Genomic DNA, 27,185 nt, shown 5'->3' on the forward strand with positions numbered 1-27,185 from the left:
AGTTCATGACCATATCCATTTGTGTCATCTGCAGTTTCTTTCATCAATATTTTCAATAGTTTTCACTGTAGAGATGTTTCACCTCTTCTGTTAAATCTGTTCCTAAGAATTTTTATTCTTATAGCCATTATAAATGGGACTGCGTTCTTGATTTCTTTTTCAGAAAATTTGTTAGTGTGTAGAAACACTCCTGAGTTTATCTATTGATGTTATATCCTGAAACTTCACTGAATTCATTTATTTTTTGTGTGTGTTTGAGGGTTTTCTATCTATAATAAGATCATGTCGTTGCAAACAAGGACCATTTAACTTTTTCTTTTCCAATTCATAGGACTTTTCTTTCTCTTGCCTAACTGCTCTAGCCAGGACTTCCAGCACACTGTTGAATTGGGAGACTTGAGGGTCTTTTCTTGATTTTTTTACCTTAGAGGAAAAACACCTCTTCACCATTGAGCATGATATTACCTGTGGTTTGTCACGTAGTTTTTATTGTATTGGCACCATTCTTCCTATACCTAATTTATTGAGTGGTTTTTTTTTTTTTAATCATGAAAGGATGTTGAAATTATCAATGCTTTTTCTTTGTGGGTTGAGACCATCATAGGTTTCTGTCCTCCATTCCATTCATGTGCTATACTTCATTTATGGATTTGTCTAAGTTAAACCATGCTCACATCCAGGGATAAATCCCACTTGATCATGGTGTTGAAATGGGTTTGCTAGTATTTCTGCTAAGAATTTTTGCATCTATTTTCATCAGAAATTTTGGCATGTACTTTTCTTTTTCTGTAGTGTCCTCGTCTAGCTTTTGTATCAGGGGAATACTGTAAAATGAGTTTGGAAGGATTCCCTCTTATTCAATTTTTGGAAGTGTTTTAAGAAGGACTGAGGTTTGTTTTTTAAATGTTTGGTAGAATTCAGCAGTAAAGCCATTTGGTCCTAGGCATTTCTCTGATGGGAGACTTTTTACCACTGATTCAGTCTCCTACCTTATGACTCATCTCTTCAGAGTTCCTTCCTTCACTTCTTTTCTCTCTCTCTCTTTCTCCTGCTGTGCCCACCCCAACCCTGTGCCCTAGATTTTCTATGTCTTCATGATTTAGTCTTGGTAGGTGATATGTGTTTAGGAATTTGTCCCTTTCTTCTAGATGTCCAATTTGTTGGCATATAATTGTTTGTATGAGTCTTTTGTGATTCCTTTGTATTTCTATAGTGTCTCTTCTGATTTCTTCTCCTCCTTTATTTATGGTTTTAATTGAGTATTTTTTTCTTAGTCTAGCAAAAGTTTTATCAATCTTCTTTATCTTTAAAAAAAATACCCCAAATCTTAGTTTCATTGATATTTTATATTTTTCTAGTCTCTCTTTCATGTATTTCTTCTCTGATCTTTATTTCCTTCATTTTTCTTGCTGTTAGGGTAAAGTTAGATTGCTTATTTGGGATTTTTTTGTGTGTGTGTTTGTATGTGTGTGTGTGTTGCTGGGGATTGAACCTAGGGCTTTGTGTATATGAGGCAACACTCTACTAGCTGAGTGGGATTTTTTTTTTTTTGATGTGGGAATTCATTGCTATAAATGTCCTTCTTGGAACTGATTTTGTTATATCCCATAAGTTTTGATATATTGTTTCCATATTTGTTTTATCTCAAGATATTTTTTCATTTCCTTTAAAAGTTCTTCTTTAAATTTCTGTATACTCAGGAGCATGTGATTTTTCTGAAATTACTCCCATTACTTATTTCTAGTTTCATACCATTTGTGGCTGGAAAAGATACTTGATATGATTTCAGTCTTCTAAATTTGTTAAGACTTGTGGCCTAACACATCCATCCTGTAGAATATGCCATGTGAACTTGAGAAGAATGTGTATTCTGCTGCTCTTGAATAGTTCAATATATTTCCATTTGGTCATTAAGTTCCAAGTTTTCAATTCTGATTATTTCAATGAAATTAATACATGTGCATTAAAACAGGTTAGAAATCATAACCTATAACTTTTATATTAATAAATTCTGATATATAATTATGATATGTACTATATTTAAGTTTTCATAGGTGTTCCACATTTAGAACAATGGCATAAAATGGGTTAAGCCTAATGTTATCTTACTGATTTTTCTATTTGGATAGTACGTCCATTGCTCAAAGTAGGATATTGCATCTCATTGTGTTGCATACAAATCAAATTTATTAATATTTGCTTTATATTAAGTGCTCTGTTGGGCACCTATATAGTTACAATAGTATATCTTGGTGGATTGATCCCTTTGTTACTATATAATAACAGTTTTTAACTTAAAATCTATTTTATTTCAGTATAGCTATCTCTGCTCTGTTTTGGTTTCTATTTGTATAAAATATCTTTATCCATTCCTTCACTTTTAACTTTAAAAGTGAAATGTTCTCACAGGTAAAGTTATGTAGGCAACTTTTTTTTTTATTCACTCAAGTATTTTTTATTTTTTTTAATTAGTTGTTCAAAACATTACAAAGCTCTTGACATTTTTAAGTTACTAGATGAATAAGCATATTAATCCTATACTCTGACTGTAACCAAATATTACCTGCATGTAACCACCTGTTTAACATTGTACCTTATCCACAGAGATAAAATTATCCTTATATTTCTCTAATTTTATTATTTTCCATGATTATCACCTTCTAAAGATTATGGTTTGGTTAGACTTTACAGACTTATATAGAATATTTCATCCATCAATGACTGAATACACTCTCTTCTCAGCAGCATATGTAGGCAACTTATAATTGGGTCTTTTCTTGTTTAAGATCCATTCAACCACTGGAATGGATTATGTCTTTTTTTTTTAAGTTTTTTTTTTCCTTAGTTGTTGTAGGACACAATACCTTTGTTTTATTTGTTTATTTATATGTGGTGCTGAGGATGGAACCCAGTGCTTCACATATGCTAGGCAAATGCTCTACCACTGAGCTACAACTCCAGCCCTGGATTGTGTCTTTTAATAAGAGAATTTGATGCCTTTATATTTGAGGTAATTATTGATAGGTAAGGCATCTTACCACTTCCATTGTTTCTTCATTGTTTTCTGGTATTGTTTCCTCCTTTCTTGATAATTTCCTTTGTAGTTAGATGATTTTTCTCAAGGGTATTTTTTTATTCCTTTGGGTATCTATGATAGCTTTCTGCTTTGTGGTTACCATTAGGCTTACATCAAATATCCTATAGTTACAATAGGTTATTTTACACTAATAACTGATCCCATTTAAAAAAAAATCTATAGTTTTAGTCCACCCCACCCCACATTTTGTTTTTATCTTTTTATGCAGTGACTCTCTTAAGAGATTATGGCAGCTATTGTTTTTTAATAGTTTTATCTTTTTTAACCTTCATACTAAAGATAAGTACCACATTACATATCAGAGTATTCTGAATTTGTGTACTTATTTTTACTAGTGAGTTTTATACCTTTATGTTTTCATGTTACTAATTAATGTCCTATTCTTTCCGCATGAAGAAACTCCATTAGCATTTTTGCAAGACAGATTTGCTGATGAACCCCTCAGAATTTATTTCCCTGGGAAAGTCTTTATTTCTTCTTCATATCTGCAGATAGCTTTGCCGGATATAGTATTTCTGGTTAGCAGGTGTTTGTTTGTTTGTTTTGTCTTTTGCTTTAGCAGTTGGAATGTATCATTCCACTTTCTCCTGGCTTATGAAGTTTCTGTTGAGAAATCTGCTCTATTATTGGAAGTCCCTAATTTGTGATTTGTTTTTCTCTTGCTGCTCTCAGGATCCTGTTTGTCTTTGATTTGGATTGAATCTGATTGGAGACTTTTGACTTTCCTTTGCCTGAATATTTGTATCTTTATCCAAATCGTTTTCTTATTATTTCTTTAAATAACCTTCATATTCTTTTCTCTTTTCCTTCTTGAGCTCCTATAACTAAAATTTTGCTTTCTTCATGTGAGCCCATACATTCAGAAAGCTTTTTTCATTCCTTTTCAATCTCCACATAACATTGGAGATTGAAATAACATCCAATATTTATTACATCTTTGTAATAACATCTTTGAGCTCAGATTCTTTCTTCTGCTTGATCAATTTTGCTTTTGACTTTCTCTTGCATTTTTCATTCCATTCATTGTATTTTTCAGCTCCAGAAATTTTTAGTCATTTTAATCTCTCAGTTCATTTGTTTTGGTCATTTATTGTTTTCCTGATTCACTGACTTGTTTTCATATACTTTCTTGAAGTTTGATCAGCTTCCTTAAAGCAATTATTTCAAATTCTTTGTCAGGTAGTTCATGCCATCTCTTTAGGATCAGTTACCGGTGCTTCATTTGGTTTGTTTGTTTGGTTTTGTTTTTTTTTTTTTTTTTGGTGTTTATATGCTTTCCCAATTGTTCTAGATCCTTATAGGGTATGTGTTCTGAACAGCTGAGGAAGTGGGGACTTAGTACAGTCTTTGAAGACTGGTTTTTGTCTGGGGAAGTCCTTCACTTGGCTCTACTAGACTGGATGTTAACTGGGTCCATGGAGGGCTGTGTTAGTCAGAGTTCTCTAGAGGAATCAAATAAACAGGAAGTATGACGAGAAAAGGGGTAATTTTTAGGTTGTCTTATACAACCTGAAGTGGAAAGGTGAATCTCTACCCTTTCACCAAGCTCTAGCAGCACAGTGTAATGTTTGTAATGTAAAACTATCTTATTTCTCTGATACACTTATGAAGTTGTTTCTGTTCATGGAGAGTAGTTCAAATTGATGTTTCTGTGAGTGAGACAAGTACTGGAGAGTCCTGTTCTGTAATTTGCTGATGTTTGTCTCTTAAAACACAGTGATTTTAGGGTGTGTGTGTGGTTTTTTTTTTTCTTTTTGTGAATTTTGGTTTTAAAACTTCCATTGCCAGGGTATGTGGGGGCCCGGGGATGCAGGGGACAGAACTGGCCATGGCATCAGTAGAGGTGGAGGATTGGAGCCCCTAAAGGTCCAGACTTCCAGTAGGTCAGGGCAGTTGCAACCTTTGAACGCAACATATGTTCAGAGACTGCTCAGGAAGCTGTGGTCAGTGTGTGGCCACCTGTACTATTGGCCCTATCTTCCTTAGGGGCTGAAAACATAGCCAGAGCAGCAAGAGTGCCCAATGTGCAAAGCTAGCATCAGCAGCAGAGAGAAGGTTGTCCTGCTTTATGGACGAGGGAGCCAGAAGCCCCAGGATCCCAGATTGGAAACTCCACCTCACCCCCAGGGCCAGCAACCTGCTCCAGAGTGCTGAGAGCCACGGCTGAGTCTGTATGGCCCCTGGCATTTTGCCAACAGTATTGATTGACAGGCGCCTCTGCCTGTCCGCCTCTGCCACAACTTGGCTGGGCACAAATCACGAGCCACTGAAGCAGGAACAAACTTTATTTTTAAACTGCAGGAAAACACTTCACACAGCTCCCGGGGAATCCTCTCGAACGGGCCACGAGGCTTGTCCAGGAACCCCCAGCCGGAACTATATCTCCCGGAAATCCCTCCTCCTGCACTTCCCCAACCAATGGGAACTCTCGGGGAATCCCCGGAAATCCCCACGAGAACTCCAAAATAGTGCGAGAACTCAAAAGTTGCGGCAGAGGCGGACAGGCAGAGGCGCCTGTCAATCAATACTGTTGGCAAAATGCCAGGGGCCATACAGACTCAGCTGTGGCTCTCAGCACCAGAGAACAGGGGTTTTCACTTCTCATTGGGTGTTGGTGCTTTTCCCTATGGCACCAACTGTCTTCAATGCTCGTGAGCCTTTCTGCAGGGACGCAGGAGTGGATCTGGGACAGGGTCACCCGGCCTCCAGCTGGCAGAATTCCCTCTTCCTGTTTCTCGCCATCTTCTCCTTTTTCTGGCTGCTCTGTATTTGAGCTGTCTCCTTCCTGCCCACCTCCAGCCAGAGGAGGCTCAGTACTGGGGGGTCCCTTCCTTATTTCTGGAACACCATTCCCTGACCCCTCCATTTCCATTGGCTGAGGCCAACCCTGGCCACTTTCCAGGAGGGAATGGGAAGGAGCAGGGACATCTGTGCATAGGATGAGAGACCTGCCTCTGAACTCTCACTACCTTGCTGGGAAGTAACTAGCTCCCAGCCCTGGGGCAGGAGGCCGGATTGAAAAGAGGGCCCATTTCTTCTCTCCCCTAATCTTTTGCTTCCCCTGATTTTTTGATTTGAGGTTGAAAGGTGGAGAAGGTTCTCTCTGACTTTTCTCCATTCCTCCTCTTGTTGATTGAATTTTTCTCTCCCCAGTGCCTAATATGAGTTCTGACTCTAAATACTCCCCCCACTACCTCCTTTATTAAAATTTCAATAGAAAAGGTAAAATGTTTTAAAAAAAAAACTTCCATTGCATAAAATAGCCGAGGTGTTGCATTAGTTTAATGGCTACAACAATTTCATTTAAGATTATTTCTTAATTTACTTAACCATACACTTTCTACAGGACTCTCAAGCTGTTCTTAAATTTTATACTATTTTAAGTAATGTTAAATATTTCAAAACACCACATTTTTCTGTATCAAAATTATTTCTTTAGGACTGATACTGGAAAACAAAATTACTAGAAGTAAAGAAAATGTCTTAGTATTTTGGTTTGTCACCAATTATTTTTCTAAAAATTTCACGCTGACTTAAGGTTTTATTTTTCATATTTATATCTTTGAATTGCCTCTAACTGGGTATAAGGCATGAAGCAAGCATATAAGTCAAACTCTTCCGAACAGAAAATCAATTGTTCACCCATATTGTAGTAAATACTCCTGCACTTCCCATGCACTGGTATTGCCTCTGTCTTTAGGAGTTAGACTAAGGTCTGATATATCAGACCAAGGTCTAATATGGCCAACTTTGTCCTAGTCAGCTATGGGTTAATATTACCAACACCATATGGCTTTTATTAGTTATATAACATGATAGGATTTTTTTCCCAAAAATATCTTGGCTAAAATTCTTAAAGTACAGAAGGATTCCATAAAGATCTTAAAATATACTAAAAAACCTGTATCGTTCCATACATATTTTGAATGGATTAAAAACCACATAGTATTTGATTATTACAAAGTTAAACTTTAAAAATTAATTCAAAAGTATGTGCTTCTGTGATCAGTTTCCCTGCCCATTATTTTTTCTTAAATACACTCTTGGTTCTTTCTTTTATTCCTAGTCAGGGAATAAAGCCATGAAATTTTATGTTTCATTATGGCTTTAACCTATAAAAGTTGCATTTTCCTCTCCTCTCATTATCTATGTAGAAAAATATGCACAGATGTTCTCTAGGGGGATAAACAAGGATGATCACTGCAGATTGAAAAAAAAGGAACAACTTTAATGTCTATCAAACCTATGGGATGCTATCTGCAATTAAAAAGATGAAAAGGGAAAGATCTCCAAGTGGGAAGAAGAAACCCATCAAGTTTTTGAACTAGTCATATAAATAATACCATTCATGGAAAAAAAAACATAACTAAGTTTTAAAGGTGCCTGTATACGTGTGTGAAGTCCTAGTCAGAGGTCTGGAAAGGTTTTTACTGTTAATGTATGAGTTTGTCAGTTTTATGTCACTGGGACAAAATACTTGAGAAAATAAAGGAGGAAAGATTTTGGCTCACAGTTTGGGGGGTTTCAGTCCATGGGTGCTTTGTCCCATGGCTGTGGGCTTATGGTGAGGCAGAGCATCATGATGGAGAGCACATAGCAGAGCTGGTCACATATGGTGGCTGAGAAGCACAGTAGGAGGTCACAAGGGTCCCATGATACTCCTCAAGGGCATGTCTACATCCCTCCTAATAGGTCCCACTATTTTTTTTAAGAGAGAGAGAATTTTCTAATATTTATTTTTTAGTTCTCAGTGGACACAACATCTTTATTTTTATGTGGTGCTGAGGATCAAATCCAGAGCCCCATGCATGCCAGGCAAGCACGTTACCGCTTGAGCCACATCCCCAGCCCCTAGGTCCCACTTTCTAAGGGTTGCACCATTTCCCAATAGCAGTATGGGCTGGTGTCTGAGCCTTCAGCATATGGCCTTTGGGGTACATTGCAGATCCAAGCCATAATAACAATGGTTGTCTCTGGGGAGGACCCAGGACTCAGAGAGAGTAAAGGAAGCTGTGGTTTTACTTGTAACACTTACACAGTGTATTCACACATGCTTAAGATATTACTCATTCCTAAGAACACAAATTTAAGTGTCGTCGTCTTTGGAGAGATTGTCAGCTCTTGGGTTGCATTTCTCTTGCATTCGCCTGGGTGCCTTGCAGTTCTGTCTGTATACACTCAGCACACACTTGGTGCCCCACACAGTGCCATGGCATTAGCTTCCAGGGACATGTGCTGTGGCTAAGTCCTCATCCTGCATGAATCACAAAGACTTTGCAGTTCCAATTTTAGGTAAGAAAAGCTATACTCAGAAAAGGGAAAGTCTAGACAAGGGACAGGCAGCATCCAGGAGCCTGGTCATGAGTGGAACTGAGGCTTCCCAACCACAAGTCACAAATTCCATGCAGCTGGTCAGGAAGGATTCCCATCAGTATGTCCTGTTAAGTGAAAAAGGAACATCTGCTAAGCATGCTGAGGCATTGGGACATCATTTGTAGACAGTTCAGAGCTGTCTCCAGCTGGGAGAAGGGTGGTTATCTACCTAGGCAGAAAGCTCACTAGACTAGGGACCTTTGTGCTTCATGACAGCCTGGTGTTAGGTATCATTTATTGAGCATTTACTATATACTAGGCTAGTAGTTTTGGACATATTCCCTTTTAAATTCTGATGCTTAACCCAGATGGAAGTTTTTGCTTTTATCACTATTTATAGATTATAAAACTGAAGCTCTGAGAGTCACTTGCCTCAGACCACTTGAACTTGAAATCAGACCATCTGTCCTAAAAGGCTGTGTCCCTATGCTCATATCTCCGCAACAGGCCAAATGCTGGTGGGAACATTTGAGGTCTTAAAAGGAGAATAATTGACTTGCAGCCCATCTAAGATCATTCTTCTCAGTTACCAACCACCTCCTTATGACTCTCAAGAAAAACATGGGCAAACTACATGTTAAGATATTTGCCTGGGACATAGTGGCTTTAATCACCAAACAATAAAACTTAAAACCACCACTGCAGGTGACCGTCTTCTCATCTTCAGCCATAATCCCACTTGAGAGCAGTCTGGGTATTCAATTTAAAACAAATTAAGGACACAACTTGAGTGAGGAAGGACAGTCAGTCTGCTGAGCTTTTAAAAACTTAATGACTGTCAAATTCCACTGGAGTCTGAGAAGAGGTGACCTTTGGACTTGTAAACTTCATACATCCTCTGAAGCTGCAGCCCTTCTGTGCTGTTTGCCTATCCCCAAGGCTGCCTGCATATGTCTGCCGTGAGGGTCAGCCAAGGCCCAGGGCCCTCTGACTGAACTTGAACCGGGTAGCCCTGCCCACTGCCAGCCTTCACTGACCAGTGAAAAAGCTTGGCCTTATCTTTTTAAAAAAATATATATTTTTTTTTACTGTGATAAAATCCACATTGTATTGACCATCTTATCCATTCTCTGTGCAGTTCAGCAGTGTTAAATACATTCACACTATGGTATGACCAACCTCCAAAACTTTTTCATCATACAAAAATGTAACAATTATATATAGACCATAAAATGAACTGTCTTAATGGCTTGGGTAGGAGGACAGTTGACTGACATGAAGTGCATTCAGCTGTCACGCAATTGCCACCACCATCCACCTCCCAGGCCCTTTTCCTTGACTCCCTAAGCTTTTCCACCCCTGCTGATTCCTCCTAGCATCTGCTCAGCTTCTGCTTCCTTACAGATCAGCTTTTTCTTCCAGATTGTTCTTTACCTTCTTGTGAAAGTGCTGGGCTTGTGAATATAGCCTGCCGCCTGGCCTACCCACTCGGCACAGGCTCCAGCATCACCCCTGGCTTCCTGGGCCTCCTTCCAGTTCTGGTCCCAGCTTCTCTGTGTCTGGAGATGTTTCTCAGGTGTGCTGGCCAAGAACTTGCCTGCTGCCTTTCTTGGCAGATATATGTCCTTGACCAAACCTCACAGAGCCTATTTTTCTCTTCCACAAAAGTTGGTAACTGATGTCAGAGCAGCTGTGAGAACTAGGAGGTGCACAAGGGCTGGGCCCCCCCCCCACCCCGAAGCCCATGTTGCATGCTACAGCACTCTGTTCCAGAAGCCGTCCTGACCGGCAGCCCTCCCTGCTTCCTTCTCTCCACAACGTCCTCTTCCACCCTCAATCCTCTACCCTGCGCTGCCTTCAGGCGGGAACCCAGGGAGCTCAAGTTGTCCCAGGATGTGGTACAGAGGAGGAGTCAGGCTTGCAGAACTCCTAACGAGCTTCGGTTTCTATCAAACCTCTTCCCTTTGGCTGGATCTGGCAGAAAATGCCGACTGAGATGTCATGTCTCATAGTTTGGAATGTGAAGAAAGAGACACTTGCTCAAGTGCCAATTGACAGCCTAGAGAGGGAGCCGGGGGCCTTCTGGTCTTGGGAAAACATCCTCCTGCCAAATGTTCAGTATACAAACTTACAACATCTTTCCTTTCCTGCCCCCTTGCCCGAGTGAGATAAGAAAGACAATCCCTTGCTGGATTTGAAGAATAAATCACTTATTTTAAAAGTCAGCTGGGGGAAGCACACCATCTGGATGCTTTGAAAGCCTCAGAACACAGGAAAGAAACTGGTTAGACAAAACCAGATTGGAAGAAAGTCCCACAGACTCCCCACCGGCCCACCATCTGTACGTCTATTCTTCTGGAAGGGAAAGTTATCTCTGGGTGATGTCCCCTGCTTGGGGAGCACATGCTGGTACACTTGCATCATGTTGCGTGTCTGCTCAAAACTTCCAAAGGCAACTGGAAGCCGCCCTGAGAGAGTCTTGGTATTGCTGCTGTTTGGCAAGCACCTAAATTACAGGCACCTTGAACTTGTCTCACTGTTCCCTGAGCACACTCAAAATATCACTCCTGAGTCTTTATTCTGATGCTTCCCCCTGGCATAACCTCATTCCCACCAACTGAAATGCTCTCCTCTCCAGGGCCAATCTCTGATGCCACTTTCACCAAGCCATTCCTGAATCCCTCTGCCAGGTAATGCATCCCCTCTTGCCTCTCATGTCTCTGGAAATCTCTCTTTTTGCATTTATCCTGTAGAGGCAAGAATGAAAGCCAATTATGTTTTTCATAGAGTAAATGGATGGGTTTACTTCTGGAATATATATATATATCAGTCATTTGTATACTATGTACCATGATAAGGTCTGCACTTGAAGTCACACTGGCCCCCTGTCTGGAACTTGCTGGGTTCTCTCAGTGAACCTCAGTCTGTTTTACAAGTCAATACTACTACTCCAAGCTCACAGGCTTTGGACGCAACTGCCTCTGCCATGTGTATCTTTGCAAATGTTGATAAGGATCCTTGAACTCAGCAACTCACACTCCCAACTTGCATGGAATGGGTACACTTTGTAGGGAAAGTGGGAGACAGCGGATTAATGGAGCAGTGTGAGATTCATTTGTGAGCTCAGTTTTGTGCCTTGAAAGAGGCTGGTTTCAGGTGCTATAGAATTGTGCTGGCCTCAATTGCTGCTTTTAGCACCTGGTCTCCTTAGCATAGGCTATGCAGCCTTCTAAATGAAGCTCTCTGTTCTGAGGACCCATCTGAATTTCCCAGAAAGTAGTGGAGGAGACAAAAAGCAGGATATTTCATATTTCCAATCTGCCTTTCCACCACCTTGCCAGGGTGTGTTGGTGAAGGCACAGAGCCTAGCTGTAGGCTGCAACCACTTGTGAGCAGAAATGAGCTTTGTTATGCTTTAGGAAACCCTAGGCCTGTGGGTTGAAGGAGAAATCCTAGAATGCCTTCCGAAGTGAAAACTCATTGCCAAAACAGAATTTATAACAGTGTTGCCATGGCAGCCAATCTGTCACGTTTCACTTAGCCTAAGAATATCCAAACCCTGATGATTCTGAGAATAGCCTAAGTGGAACAGCCAGGTGCAAACTCCACAAGGGGCCTGGGGTTGAAATCCATTTTCCTGTTCTTAATCCATTGCCTTTCCACAGATCTCTGCAAATCCCTGACTTCTCATTCTGAATGTCATAAGGGAGCCGTGGGCTTTGAAACTGGAGTATCCACACTGCAACTCCAACTTTTCTGTCCTGTGCATGAATATGTATGAGACTGTCTAAAATATGTGGTCACTTTGGGTCTCATGAGCTAGGGGGGACGTGGTGAAGAATCTAAGAGGATAAAGTTGAGTAGCTAGAGATTTTCAGTGAAGACTTGGCAGTTTTGTAAGATGGGAGGTAGACATGGCAGGCGTGAGCAGCACTCAGATAATACTGAGCACAGGTACATCCTGAAGTTCCAGAAACTTCTGTGTGTTGAACAGGAGGTGGCCACCAGTACTATTCAAGGGTGAAGGCAGGTTTGGGAGACAGGGGTATTCTCAGCGAAGCACATGGTACCAGCAGAATCCAATCAAGGAGCAAAAAGACCTGGGGATTTCAGAGGGACACGGAACGAAGGGGCTGAGAATCCAGGCACTGGGAGAGCTGTCAGAGCGCCCCCACTGGCTTGTACTTGTGCCTCTTTGGCTTCTGTTCAATAGGCTGCCAATCTTAGTTTTAAAAAAAATTGTCCTTTTCCATCTTTAAAATCCTTTGTATCCCACTCATCAAGAATAGCTTCAACTAGGGATATAGCTTAGTTGGTAGAGTGTTTTCCTAGCATGAACAAGGCCCTGGGTTCAAACTCAGCACCACAAAGGAAAAGAAAAATCTAGACCTGTCAAGTTAACTTTTCTGAGGTCCTGTAAGACACCTTTCACCTGTGAAAGCAGAGCCTGAGCAAATTCTCCAGCAAGTTCATGTCTGCTTTCCCAAGAACACCCCCATGGCAAGTTACTCTGACCATGCCTGACATACACTCTATTTTATTTCCTTTGGTTCTTTTTTTTTTGGTAAGCTATTGTTATATATAAATAAAAATAAATAAACAAAAAAATATATAAATGACAGCGGAGTGCATTACAATTCTTATTACACATAGAGAACAATTTTTCATATCTCTGGTTGGATACAAAGTATATTCACACCAATTCGTGTCTTCATACATGTACTTTGGATAATCATTTCTAACCCTATGCCCCCTCCCTTCTCCTCCATCCTATCTAGAGCACATCTATTCCTCCCATGCTCCCCCTCCCTGTCCCACTATGTATCAACCTCCTTATATAAGAGAAAACATTCGGCATTTGGTTTTTTGGGATTGGCTAACTTCACTTAGCATTATCTTCTCTAACTCCATCCATTGGCCTGCAAATGCAAGCACACTGTACTTTGCAATAGGTGGGTTTTCCTGTCCCAAAGGTAAACCCACATATGTATAAGGAGATGTAACAAGTGTGGTTTTGAGTTTTGCCTCTGGAGTCACACAGAATAAATCCACTTCTTTTCCAAGGTAAGAGTACACAGCCAACCCATCTTCTCTAAGTCATCTCTGTCAACAGGGTAAATGCTCCTGGACAATTTCTCACATTTTCCCAGAAACTATGGTCTGAATCCACATCTCAAATTCTCCAGTCCATACTATTGTGCCCAGAGTCAAGTACTATGCTCAAGGGATAGGTGGACTAGGCTGCTATAGCTCAAACTTTAAATATGAGGTAAAAAAAAAAAACCAGGCAGGAAAAAAGCTGTAAACTCCCACATGGCCAGCTTGCTAAGTGGGACAGGCCTTACGAGGCTCCAGAATCTGTAGGCACAGTGGGGTATTTGAGGTGCCATTCCTAAGAGGAGAGGCTGGGCCACAGCAGAGTTCAGGTGGCCACCTGATGACTCAGCTGGAGTGCAGGACAGGGCTCCAATACTGGATGAGGGGTAGGGTACTGGGCAAGGTGAAACAGCTACACCTTTAGGAGACTCCAAAGGAAAAATAGCACTTGTCCATGGTATAGTCTGACATATAGGCAGAGTTTAAAGGCAGCTGTGATTTAGCGTTGGTCTCTGCTCCATGTATGGGGTGGGAAGTGACATTGATAGCTGCTCTTGGGAGCCTTATTCAGGATGTATTGGATTTGTGTCCTGGGGAAAGCACTATATTCAAAGAATGTGGTGTAATTATGCTTCCCAGAATTCTACATCTATCCATACTGAGAGCGCTTCCTCTCCTTGTTGTGTATCCTGTTTTTCCAACAAGTCAAGAATAAAGGTCAAATAACAGTTGAGACAAATGGAAAACGGCAAAGAGCAAAATGGTAGACTAAACCCACTCATTACATATGAGTGGGCTAAACACTAATAAACAGCTTATCAAACTAGACACAAAGGCTGTTTATTTTCATAGACATGAACAGTTTGAAAGCAAAGGAATGGAAAAAAAAGATCATGTAAACACTGAGCAAAAGAAAGCTCAGAACAGGCGGCACAGACTTTGGGACATGGAGTATTACTAGGGATCACAGGACATTTTATGAGGACATTAATAAGTGTACTTATTATACTTCTAAAGATAAAAATACATGAAGAAAACTTAGGGAAAACTGTGGGCACTGGCATGATGAGTAAAACAGTACCCCCCAAAACAACTTAATGTATTTTAAGATTTTTAGCAGCAAAGAAAGGGCTCCCAAGTTTCTATTCCTCTTCACATCAGTCAGTGTGAAATGTGTTCACTCCTGTTTTTCATTTCCACCAAAGGTCTCTTAAAAAATATTTTTATGGAAATTTCCAAACATAAAACGATTAGTACAGTGAACTTCCATTATCGTCTGCTTTCAATAATTCCTAACATTTTTGCCTTGTTTCATCTCTCCATTTGCCCTTAACTATTTTTTGCTGAGTATTTTTAAGGAAATCCCAGATCTCATCTGTAAGACGCACCTGTAGCTGATAAGGATATTTAAAAAAGCAAACAACTAATTTCACAGTTTAAATAACTGGTCCATATAGCTAATACCTATGCAAGTATACCATGGATCTGTTGGGATTTAATGGGGGAGAGGGGTTTGGGAGCCAATCCCCTGCAGATACCAATATCTGCAAATGCTCAAGCCTGACAGAGGACTTGTATATAACCAATGCACATTCTCCTTTATATTTTAAATCATCTGTAGATGACTTATACTACCTAAAACAAATGTTATGTAGATAGTTGTCCTATTGTCTAGGGAATAATGATTCTTTAAAATCTGCATATGTTCAGTTCAGATACAATTTTTTTTCTGAGTGTAATCTGTGATTTGTTGAATTTGCAAATGTATGGAACTTGAGGACACAGAAGTCTGACTGTATTTGGTTTGTTGAAATCGAGATTCAGATAAAGCCTACGTAATTGAATGATTGTTTCAGCTCCTAAGTCTCTTATAACAGCACTCTTTCCTTTTTTCTTTAAAAAAAAAAGTTGATTTCTTAATAGAAACTAGGTTATTTATGGTACAAAATGGCAAAAAAGAAAAGGTCTCCTTTTGACTTAACAGAGATCTCTACAAATGATCATAACCACCACATAAATAAAGAACAATAATATCGAAGCTTAGGAAGGAATTCTCTAATATATACTGTTTTAAAACACTCCAGAGGGATTGTGGCTCATTTCCTAATGAATACACTGATTCTATTTAAGCCAATTCAAACCATATTAGAATCCCATGGACCCCATTAGAATCATCTGGAACAGAAATTTTTTCCAATTCAAGTGAAATTCAATCTGCATTTCAAAAGCCCATACAAGATGTTCAGGTCCTATCAATCTCAAACACATACAATATTCAGAACAGGAACCGCAGTGGAGAAAGGTCTGTAAGAAATGAAGGTTGCCAAGTCTTAAGTAACTGTCTAATTTTCTTCCAACCTCAAGGCGATGCTGGGGCATATGGGAGATGTCAAGGAATGCAGGTGTGCACACCCAGGGCTGCAGCATGTTAAGACACAGCCAAGGAAATGGCAAAGCAACGCTGTCCAAATAAAACTTAATATAGACATACTCCGGGCTTAGAGGAGGTGCTGTGACAACCGTGGCCCATGGCATGTGAGGAAAGACAGCCAGTGCCACAGCGAGACATTCCAACGTTTGTCTATACCAAATCCAGTCCTTGCTCTCTGAGAGCCCAGGAAGCCAAAATCTATTTAAAAAAAAAAAAAAAAAAAAAATCACAGGCATGGGAGAAAAGAACAGCATAAAGAAAACAGCAAAAGGAAAAGAAAGTTTGAAATGATGTTTTTTTTCCTCAGTTTTCTGTTAAATTTCCCTCCAGCCCTCTTCAGAATTATGATCCTTAGCATCCTTGGTAGGGAGATCAGTGAGATGAAGTGAACCATCTTCTTGCCTCTCGCGGGACTGCATTTAGCCACCAAATTTGTCTCTTAAATAAGAGGTTCAATACTCTCAGTGATCTTCCTTCTAGAATCCCTCTAAGAGGTGACTATTTAACACTGACTGCTGAGATATAATTTCATCCAAGTTGACTCATCTACCAGCCTGGCCGGTGCAGCCTCCCTACAGGAAGGGATTTTGCAGAGGAGCCTGGTGGGGTACAGTGTGAAGCCCGTGTGTCCTCGGTTCTCATCATTCCATCCCTGGAGCAGCAATTGTGGACTGTCGGTCCTCCTGCAGAGCCAGCTGAGGTCACAAGGGGCTCGTGTTCCATTGAAGGGGTTTACACACCAACATCCAAAGTGAGGGGACAGACAGGTCTCTATCACAGGATCATTATTATGAAATTTACTTACCCCTGACCCCGTGGGAGAGGAAGGAGCAAATTTGGGGGCATCCAGATCACCTTAATTGCAGGTGAGGGACCAGGCCAACTGGGACTATCCGATTCACTAGATGAAGCTGAAGTTCAACATGAAAATAAATCACTGCTTCCCTGTCCGTTTTACTTTTTGTGCCTGTCATGTTATATCATCTGTCCTTTAAGGTTACCAAAAAGGAGCAGGACTGCCTTCTCTCAGGGGCTGTGAGGTCTGGATGAAGAACTTCATGAGATGGCTACCTCTGCTTGAGAGGCTGTCACAGTGCTTGTGAAGCCCAAGTGCTTGGGTTGAGGGATGGCACCTTCCTACTCAGACACCAGATACAGACCCTGGGGAACAGAGTCCACTCTGCCTGTCTCGGCCATATGCTCACTCTCAGCCACACTGCAGGAAGGGATTTTGCAGAGGAGCCTGGTGGGCTACACTGTTGCTGACTGCATGATCCCCTCACCTTCAGCGACTCCCCAGGACCAGATTCCATCCCTGCTCCAAGCTCCATCAGGGTCCATCATGCCTCAAGGTCAAGTTCATCTAAGATTCCGAGCTGGTGAACTTTACTTCTTGAGATGATTCTTTTTAAGATGGGAGTAATGGTGCTAGTGTGATGGAACTCGGTGGGGCAGGATGATGTCAAATGTAAAAATGTAAAGCATTACATGAAAATGTAACAATCACAAGTTAAGAATGAGGTGGCCGTGGGGCAAGGTAACATTTGGAGCGCACAAGAAGAGAAAAGCCAGAATGACAAAGAATTTTCTGTTTCATATCTGGCCACTAAAAATGTTCTTTTGTAATTAGATGAAGGTAAAAGACATTAGAGGTAGGTCTGCAGAGAAAAAATAATAGTACAAGAACTTATATCTGATAATGGGAGATGATGAGTTGGGAGTTCCTTGGTTTTCCATCATTGCAGAGTCAGACTAGAAGTCCCGGTGTCAGCTAGCCCACGCTCTACACTCAATTTCCGCCAATCCATTTTCATCAAATAGGTCTCTAATCTTTTTTAAAAGCTGTCCAGGACAAGAGATTATAAAATAGTTTCTGCAGGAAATTGGGTAACATTTTTCAGTTCTTTTCTATTTGGTGATAATAAGTCACTGACTCGCCATGGGCAGCCCTCAAATCTGATGTATCTGTCACAAAAATAATTTGCAGATGTTAAATAGGGCAATAAATAACATTTTCAAGGAATTATTAACTAATTTCTGTTAACTAATGTTGTGGACTATGGAAAACGTTCTCTTTCCATGATTGGAATGAAAATTGCCCTTGATTCGTTAACATTTCTGTGGTTTAGTCAGATGGTAAAGACATGGAAGGGATATTATTTATAGTCTTCCTTGTGCAATGAACAACTGCCTCAGTAGACTGTGGTTGCTATCTCTGGGTTAACAGCCAACACCATGTTCTAGAGTGATGGTTCTCAACCCCTGGGGACATCTGACAGTGTTCAGAGATCTTTTTAGTTGTCATGACTTAGGGGATTATGCTCTTAGTATCAGAGAGTAAAGACCAGGGTTGCTACTAAACATTTCAATGCCCCAGACAGCCTCCATAACAAAGAATCACCCATCCCCAGATGTCAATAATGCTGAGGTTGAGAAATCTATGCTGTTGAGGGTATTTGAAGCAAGAAGGACTTGTAAGAACAGGGATTCTGTGCAATGTGCTCATTCCAGGCTCTGGGCCAAGTCTTACTCTTCATGGGGATGAGCACAAATGGATGTAAAACTCTGACAAGTGAGGGGCAGTCACAAACTGTTAGGAATGGTGGCCTATGTGTTCATCTGCAGGAGTTCTTAATTGGGATCCTCCCCATCCAGAGGATCTGCGTCATTGGGTAGGAAAACATTACATCAAAAAAGAGTATATCCTAAATTCAAGAGCAGTTTTAGGTTCACAGTAAAAGTGAACAGAAAGTATAGAGAACTCCCATATACCCTGTCCCTGTGTGTGCACAAACTTACCCACTATGGCTAGCCCATTAGTTATGGTTGATGAATTGACATTGACTCATCATTATCACCTAGAGCCCATAGTTGTACTAGAGCTCACTCATGGTGCTGTATCTTCTGTGGGTTTTGACAAATGTATAGTCAAAAACCTTAGTATCCATATTTTCACTGACCTAAAAATTTTCTACTCTGCCCATTCATTCCTCCCTTCCCACTACCCCTGGAAACTACTAATCTTTTTATTGTACCTACAGCTTTGCTTTTTCTAGAATGTCATAGAGATGCCATTCATCCATTGAAGGGTATCTCAGTTGTTTCCAGCTTTTATCAGTTATGAAAAAAAAACTGCTATAAATATCAGTGTGCACATTTTTATATGAACATGAAAATTTTCAATTTAGGCAAATACCAAAGAGCCTGATTGCTGGATTATATGGTAAGAGTATGTTAAAAACTGCCAGAGGGTCTCCAAAGTGGCTATACCATTTTGCATTCCCACCAGCAATGAACTGGAGTTCCTGCTGTTGTAGAACCTCATCTGCACTTGGTGTTGTCAGTGTTCTGAATTTTGGCCATCCTAATTGGTGTTGTGGTAGCATCTCATTGCTACACTTGGCTTCCCTGATGGCATGTGAGGTTGAACATCTTTTCATAAGGTAATTTACCAATAATATATCTTCTTGAGTTTTCTATTCAGGTCATTTGCCCATTTTAAAAGCAGGTTGTTCATTTTCCTATTGTAGAACTTTAAGGAAAGCAATTCTTTTTCAGATGTCTTTTGCAATGTGACTTGCATTCTCATTCTCTCGACATTATCTTTTGCAGAGTGGAGTTTTTAATTTTAATGAATTCCAGCTTATTTATTTCATGGATGCCTTTTGTTTAGCATCTCAAAAGTCATTGCTATCTCCAAAGTCATAGATTTTCTCCTATTTTGTCATCTTCTAGAATTTTCAGAGTTCTGTGTGTTACATTTGGGTCTATTGAGTGAATTTTTGTAAAGGGTGGAAGGTTTGTCTAGAATTTTTTTTTTTTTTTGCATGTAGATATCCAGTTGTTGCAATGCCATTTGTTAATGATTATTTTTGCTCCAGTGAAGTGCTTTTGTTCCTTTGTCAAAAAACAAATTTGATCTTTGGATTCTTTGGAATCCAAATTCCAGGCTCTTTATTTTATTGATTTTTTGTTTGTTTGTTTTTTGGCCAATACCACATGCTCTTGATTACTGTTGTCTTATATTAAGACATGAAGTTCAGGGCTCAGCGGTGGAGCACATGCGAGAGCTTGGGTTCCATCCTCAACACCACATAAAAATAAATAAGTGAAATAAATATTTTTTAAAAAGACTTGAAGTTCAGGTAGTGTCAGCCTTCTACCTTTGTTCTTATTCAATATTGTATGGGCTATTCTGGGTCTTTTGCCTGTTTATATAACCTGTAGAATCAGCTGGTCAATACCCAAAATAACTTGCCTTATTGCAATTCCGTTGAACCTATATATCAAATTAGAAAAAAAAACACAGCATCCTAGCAATACTGAGTCTATCTATGAACATGGAATATTTCTCCATTTATTTCTTGATGTCAGACTTTTGTAGTATTCCTCAGGTATAATCTAACAAAATATGTACAAGGTCTGAATATTGTATTTTGGGTGAATGTTAATTTAAATGAGAATGTTTTAATTTCATATCCTACTTGTTCCCTGCTAGTATATAGAAAAGTGGTTGATTTTTTGTATATTAAATATATTAGGCAGTTTTGCTATAATCACTAATTTTAGGAGGTTTTTTTTTTTTTTTTTTTTGTCTATTCCTTCAGATTTTCTACATAAGTCCTATCATCTGCAAAGTTCCATTTTCCTTCCCAATCTGCCTTTGGTTTCCTTTGCATGTCTTATTGATTAGCTGGGACTTCCAACATGATATTGAAAAGTAGCAATAACAGGAGACATCCTCCTCTTGTTCCCATTTGTAGAAGAAAAGCTTTGAGTTTGTCACCATTAAGTTTGATATCAGCTAAATATTTTCTGTTGATGTTCTTCATTGAAATAGACTTTTCCCTCTGTTCCAAGCTTACTATGAATTTTTATCATTAATGGGTGTGAATTTTTTTCAAATGCTTTTTCTGCATCTATTGCTACATTCATATGACTTTTTTTTTTTCAGTCTGTTGATATGACAGATTACTTTTTAAAAAAATATATTAAACCAGCTCTGCATGCCTGGTATAAATCTCACTTGGTTGTGGTGTATAACTTTTTCTAAATTGTCAGGTTTGAGTTGTAAGAGAATTATGTTGATTTTTGCATCTATGATCATGAGCAATAACAGTCTGTAGTTTTCTTGGTATGTCCCTGTCTGATGTTAGTATTGATGTAATCTTGGTGTTGTAGAACGACTTAGGAAGTGTTTTCTCAGCTTCTGTCTTCTAGAAGAGGTTTATAGAACTGGTATGATTTTGTCCTTAAATACTTAGAATATGCCAGTGAACACATCTGGACCTGGTGCTTTGTATTTTGGGAGGTTTTTAATTTATTCAATTTCCTTAATGTATATGACAATTCAGAGTATCTCTTCCTCTGAGTTTTGGCAGATTTTCTCTTTCAAGAATTGGTCTAGGGCTCTGAGGTAGCACACTTGCCTGGCATGTGTGAGACACTGGGTTCCATTATCAGCACCACATATAAATACATAAAATAAAGGTCTATCAACAACTAAAAAATATATATTAAAAAAAAGAGAATTGGTGATGTCTCCTCTTTCACTCCTGATATTGATTTATGTCCTCACTCTTTCCTTACTTACCAGGCTAGAAGCTTGCTAGTTTTTTGTGGTTGTTCTTTTGTTTTATTTTGTTTTTGAAAGAACCAGGTTTTGTTTCCAATTTCACTGATTTCTACTTCAGTTTTCATTATTTCTTTTCTTCTGCTGATTCGGATTGAATATGCCCTTTGTTTTCCTAGTTTCTAAAGATGGAATTTAGGTTATTATTGTAGGCATTTATTTTCTAATATATGCATTAAAGCTATTCATTTCCCCCTAAGTATTATTTTCCCTGCATCCAACAAATTAAAATACAATATAACAAAGTATTAAATTTCTTCTTAGTTCAGAATAACACACAAGACAATGTTGCTTAATCTCCAGGTATTTGAGAAATTTTCACCTATTTGTTATTGCTAGTTTAATTCCATTTTGGTATGAGAACACTATTTCCATTCCTTTAACACTTGTTAATGTGTGTTTCAGAGCACATTCTAGACCAATCTTGATAAATGTTACACATGGGTTTGAGAAGAACGCATAATCTGCTGTTTTGATCCACTTTAACAATCTGTCTTTTAGTTATAATAATTTGCTAATGTTTTCTGTGACGTATAGTTCTTCCTATTTTTGTCTTCCATGCATTTTCTACCTTTTGTGTCATTGAGTGATTTATGATTTTGCTTTCTTCCTTAGCATACCAATTATACTTTTTAAACTTATTGGTTGCCCTAGAGTTGTTAACATGCATTGTCAAGCAATCCAAGTTCATTATACCGACTGGCAAGTATGAGTACCTTACAACAAAAGATTCCTAATCCCATATCTTGTATCACTGCTGTTGTTCATTTCACTTATAAGCTTAAGGCATGTGTAATTCAATATGTTGTTGCTATGACTTTGAACAAACTTATCTGTCAGATTAATTAAGAATAAGACCATTTTTATTGGACCTTCACTTATTCTCTGATGTGCATCCTTCATTTTGATCCAAGTTTCTGAGCTATAGTTTTCCATCCCTCCAAAATTCTTTTGACATTTCTTACAAGATACAAAAAGAAATTTGGTTCATTTGTGAAAGCCTATTTCTACTCCACTTTTGGCTGGATAATCCCACAGGACACAGAATTCCAGGTTCATGGCTTTTTTCTTTCATCACTTTATTTCACTCCATCCTCTTGGTTGCCATGGTTTATGAGAAGTTTGCTTTATTATCTTTGCTGTTCTATAGGTAAGGTGTTGTTTTGTTCCGACTTCAAGAGATTTTCTTTGATTATCTGAAGTTCAAATATGATATGCCCAGGAATAGTTTGACATTTATCCTGCCTGATGTTTCTCCAAACTTCCGTGTGTCTGTGATTTGGCATCTGACATTAACTTGGGGAAGTTCTTAGTCATTATTGCTTAAAATATTGCTTGTACTCCTTTTTCTGTTTCTTCTTCTGGTATTCCTATTACATATATGTTACATCTTTGTAGTTGCATAATTCTTGGATATTATTCCTTTCCTCCCCATCTTTCTTTTTTTTTTTCCTTTGCTTTTCAGTTTTGGAAACTTCTATTGTCATTCTTTCCTCAGCCATGACTATGCCACCAATGATCCCACTAAAAGCCTTCTTCATTTCCATTAGTGATTTTGATTTCTACCATTTCTTTTTGAGTCTTTAAGATAATGTCTCTGTCTACATTATTCATCTGCTCTTGTATATCATCCAATATTCCATTAAAGCATATTATGTTTATTTAAAAATTTTCCTAGTCTTCTAAATCCAACATGCCTGCTCCCCATCTTTAAACTGTTTTTTGCCTTCCAATATGCTGTATGCATTTCCAGTGAAGGGTGGGCATGATATGCTGTGTAAAAAGAAGCTGTGATAGTATCAGGTGTGGTGCTCCACACCAGTAATCCCAAGTTCAAGGCCAGTGTGGGCAACTTAGTGAGACCCCGTCACAAAATAAAAAATAGGCTGGGTGTAACTCAGTGGAGGAGCACCCTGGGTTCAATCCCCATTATTGAAAGAAACATAAAACCCAACCCCAGTAGTTGGACCTTAGGAGTGTAGTGGTCAGGTTTGTGTGAAGGAGAGCATCGTTTAGTCTTAGGATTAAGTGAACCTGTGACCTTCACACAAACTTCATAGGTCTTCTCCTCTTGGGACAGGATGGCTGGAACTGACAGGGAAGACTGGAACCAGATAGAACTGAGTATTTCCCTTCCCCAGCAGGTGAGGCTCTAGTTAAACACCTTCTCCTGAGGGCAGACTTGTTAAAAACACCACTCTGGCATCTTTCACAAGGGCTCCTCTTTCTCCCCTCCTGCCAGAAGCACAGGGGATTTTCCTTCAGTGTTTACTATGAGGACCTGGTAGAGCTGAAGGTAAAACTCGCAAAAGCACGGGGCTCTTGTGACTGGGCCACCTGGAGTTTTGAACTCTCAGATCTGTCTACTCTGAGCCTCCAGCAATTCGTCAATTTTACAGTTCAGGCTTGTCTTCTCTGGTCCTGGCTCCCTTGGGAGTTTCTGCTTCAGTGTGTTGTAATCCCCTGTATCCAACTTATTTCTCCAGTTTTGGAGGCAACAATTTGTCCTGTGACCTCATTTCTCTGTCAAATCTTAAAAGATAGAAGAGTTGTTGTTTTTAGCTTTTCCATTTGTCAGGATGGAGTTGTGACTTCGAAGCTCTCCTAACACATTAGATCAGAAACCAGGCATCTGTATGCATGCCTTGATGGTTTATTGGGATAACCCACAGTATTTAATGTGCTTTGTAAGTTCAAATCCCATAACAATTTCCAAAAATGTTGGCAATGCAATAGACAGTAGAGTATCCATTGTTTATCCTCATGATTGTAGAAGGAGAGGAATTTAGGGAGACCAAGATGTTCACTCCTTCAGTCTTCTACCCTTTGCCCTACTCTTACTCCAATTTTATCTGTTATGCCTTTGAACCCAGCACAATGCTGGATACTCTCCTTCCCAAAGTCCTGAAACTCTGTAGTAGGGAGAGGAAGTCCCCAAGGAATGTTCTCCTTGCTTCTGCCTGCTTTGGTGAAGTCTGGCTCTTTCCCCAAAACACAGCTTCTCATTCCCTCAGGCTGGGAGAAAAGGTTCCCATTTTTCTTCCCCAACAATGGCACTTCCAAATTATTCCTCCTCCAACCACATAAAGGAACTGTTGAGCTTTGGGACCCAGACCACCTGACTATACTGCTATCTGCCCCCTTCATGTTGTCACTTACTGGCTGTTGGATTACCAGCCCACACTTGAGTATTTTTGTTACCTGGTCCCCAGCTTTCTCTCCCCAAGTCCTGTCATTGTCCCATCAGTAATCATGTGGACAGTGCATCCAGCAATGCTACTATAGTGGCCTTCATCCATTCCTAGCTTGAGCCCCTTTCTCCTGGGGATAGCTCCAATATTTAATCCATGCAATCACTTGGAACTAGTCCACCTTCAAAACTCTGCATCCCAATCTGACCACACCCTTTTAGAGGCAGTGAATGTAGTACAGCATGAGAAGCTTGAGCTTTGGGGCCAGACTGTGTACATTTGCCATGGACTATTTGGGAAACTTGGACCAATTAATCTTCCCATGCTTGTAACTTGGAAATCATAATCATCACATTTTATAGGGTTAGTATGAGTTAAATGTCTTAAAATGTGCCAAAAATCCAGCACAGTACTCTGTATACAGTCAGTTATAGAAGGGTTGACGTCTATCACCATCCTTCCAGATCCCTTATCCTCTTACTTTCTTTGTTCCTCGACATCCTGAGGCTTGTAGTCTCTGGAACTCTTCATCCCCACCAGGGTCTGTGTCTTCACTCAGTCCCTGTCTAGCCACACTGTCACTCACAGTACCTGCTGAACATTTAGCGAAAGAATCGATGCAAAACTTTAATAAACATAACTGATAATATACCAACCCAGATAGAACCAAAGATCTGTCTTTTCTCTGGAGTTGTTAACTGCTTCCATTATAAATTCAGCATTTCTGACATCAACTCTACTTAGCCATTCCTTGTGACTGTCCTTTAACACTCTCCACAAATCCCTTCTCCTCCTATCACCTTTCCCCAATGGCCTTGCTTGCTACTCTTTAGGAGAGAAAAGGGGCTCCTAGATAGGGAAGAAAGTGGAAGTTCCTATTCCTTAAACATTTCTGCATCCTCTTATCTTTCTATTTCAAGGGAAGAGTCCCACGTTTGAGTTACGTAAATTGCTTCCCTAACTTCTTACAGTCTGACATGAAGTTACATGAGAAAGAACACTTACAGTTTATAGCAGATGTGATTACAAATTGATGGTAGATCAATTCTGTCCAGATATTAGCTGACATCTAAGAATAAATTAGATACTCTGGGAAGGTCAGCCTCCCTCACATGGGGATCATAACAAAAACTTATTATGATTTGATCAGAATCTCTCATGCAATAATTATATAGAAGGGTGAAGAAAGCAAAACCTAGTCTATTCCATTAAGTAACCAAGCAAAAAACAAATTTAAACCCTTGACAGCCAATTATTTAATAATAGCATTAACTACTTGGCTAATTCCAAGAATTTCTTGGACATAATGATTGTTACTGGAATTGTTTATCAAAGGGGTTGGGGGCATTTTAAAATAGGATAGAGCTGATCAAGACGGATTAAACGCCCATTCCACAGCCTTCACCATCTCATAATTGTTAACAAAGAGGTAAAATTAACCTAAATGTCTGAAACATGCTGATTTTTCTGACAAAGCATGAAACCTGATGATGGATGTTTTATATAGAAAATAGTCTGATATATTTTGAGCTATTTTAGTTACAGAAGCAACCCCAAAAGAAAAAGAAGACATCTGGAAAAAGAACAATTAAAATATTTTTCCCCTAAACCAAGTTCTGTGGGCTTCAAAGGGCCATATGAGCACCCTGCCAGTGAATTAAAGTACAGCATGTCTATCAGTGCATTTTTCTGGAAAAGGGTTCATTAAAAAGAAACCGTGACCTAGAAAAGTGTTAAGACCACTTCATCAGACACCGAAAGGCAGCTAAGTTAGGTTAAATAAGCAGAACCCCATTTACCTGAGATTGTCTCTACAATTTGAATTCCTATGTTAAAAAAAAAAAAATGATTTTGCACGTAAACAAACTAAAACCTAACCAAGGAGTTTTTGCTTTTAACAAACAGCCAAGTTTCAGTCAATTGCAGGCAGTCAACTGCTGAAATTATTTCCAAATAAGGAAGAAGCTTAACTGTAGCCAGTCAGGTTGATGGGTAACATGGGGATAATTCTGTAAACTGGGCCTACTGTGCTGACCCCCACATGCTTCCTTTTAAATCTACCTGCAGCCCTGCCTGACTTATGATGTTGTTTATTGAGGAATGTAGTATATCCTATTATCTGCAGAAGAGATGCAGGCTCAAAAGTCTCCTTCTTGCCGATAGGAAGAACACAAGTTCACCTAGGGAGAGGGTACTTGTGACCCTTAGACAGACCAGGTTCTAGAACTCAAGAGAGGTAGGATAATTCCCCCAACCATAAAATCTGTAAGAAATTCTAATTAGAACCAGTCAGGGTGACCTTGGATCTTTAGCATGTTCTAGTAAAATCTGCCCTTCATGGGGTAGGACCATGCACAGTGGCAACTTGAAAGTCTGATACAATCCTGTCAGCCAAGGGATGAGACACTCTGCAAAGTTCCCTGG

The 27,185-nt window shown here is 39.5% G+C and overlaps 1 protein-coding gene and 1 pseudogene across 2 annotated transcripts in view; one reads left to right on the forward strand and one right to left on the reverse strand.

Moving 5' to 3' along the window:
• The window catches only part of Ccdc3 (coiled-coil domain containing 3), a 110,674-nt gene that overhangs the window by 13,466 nt on the left and 70,023 nt on the right, over positions 1–27,185 (reverse strand). Inside the window, exon 3 of one of the 2 annotated variants that reach the window (XM_071599809.1) lies at positions 7,854–8,535. The exons of the other annotated variant lie outside the window; for it this stretch is intronic. Within the exon in view, the coding sequence (XP_071455910.1) occupies positions 8,422–8,535 (114 nt within the window). The 3' untranslated portion in view covers positions 7,854–8,421. Of the gene's footprint in view, positions 1–7,853; positions 8,536–27,185 lie in introns of those variants that run through there. 2 annotated transcript variants of the gene reach the window in all.
• On the forward strand, positions 4,926–5,870 carry LOC114100190 (E3 ubiquitin-protein ligase RNF5-like; annotated as a pseudogene).

This window comes from Marmota flaviventris, chromosome 12 (assembly GCF_047511675.1).
Source record: "Marmota flaviventris isolate mMarFla1 chromosome 12, mMarFla1.hap1, whole genome shotgun sequence".
NCBI lineage: Eukaryota > Metazoa > Chordata > Mammalia > Rodentia > Sciuridae > Marmota > Marmota flaviventris.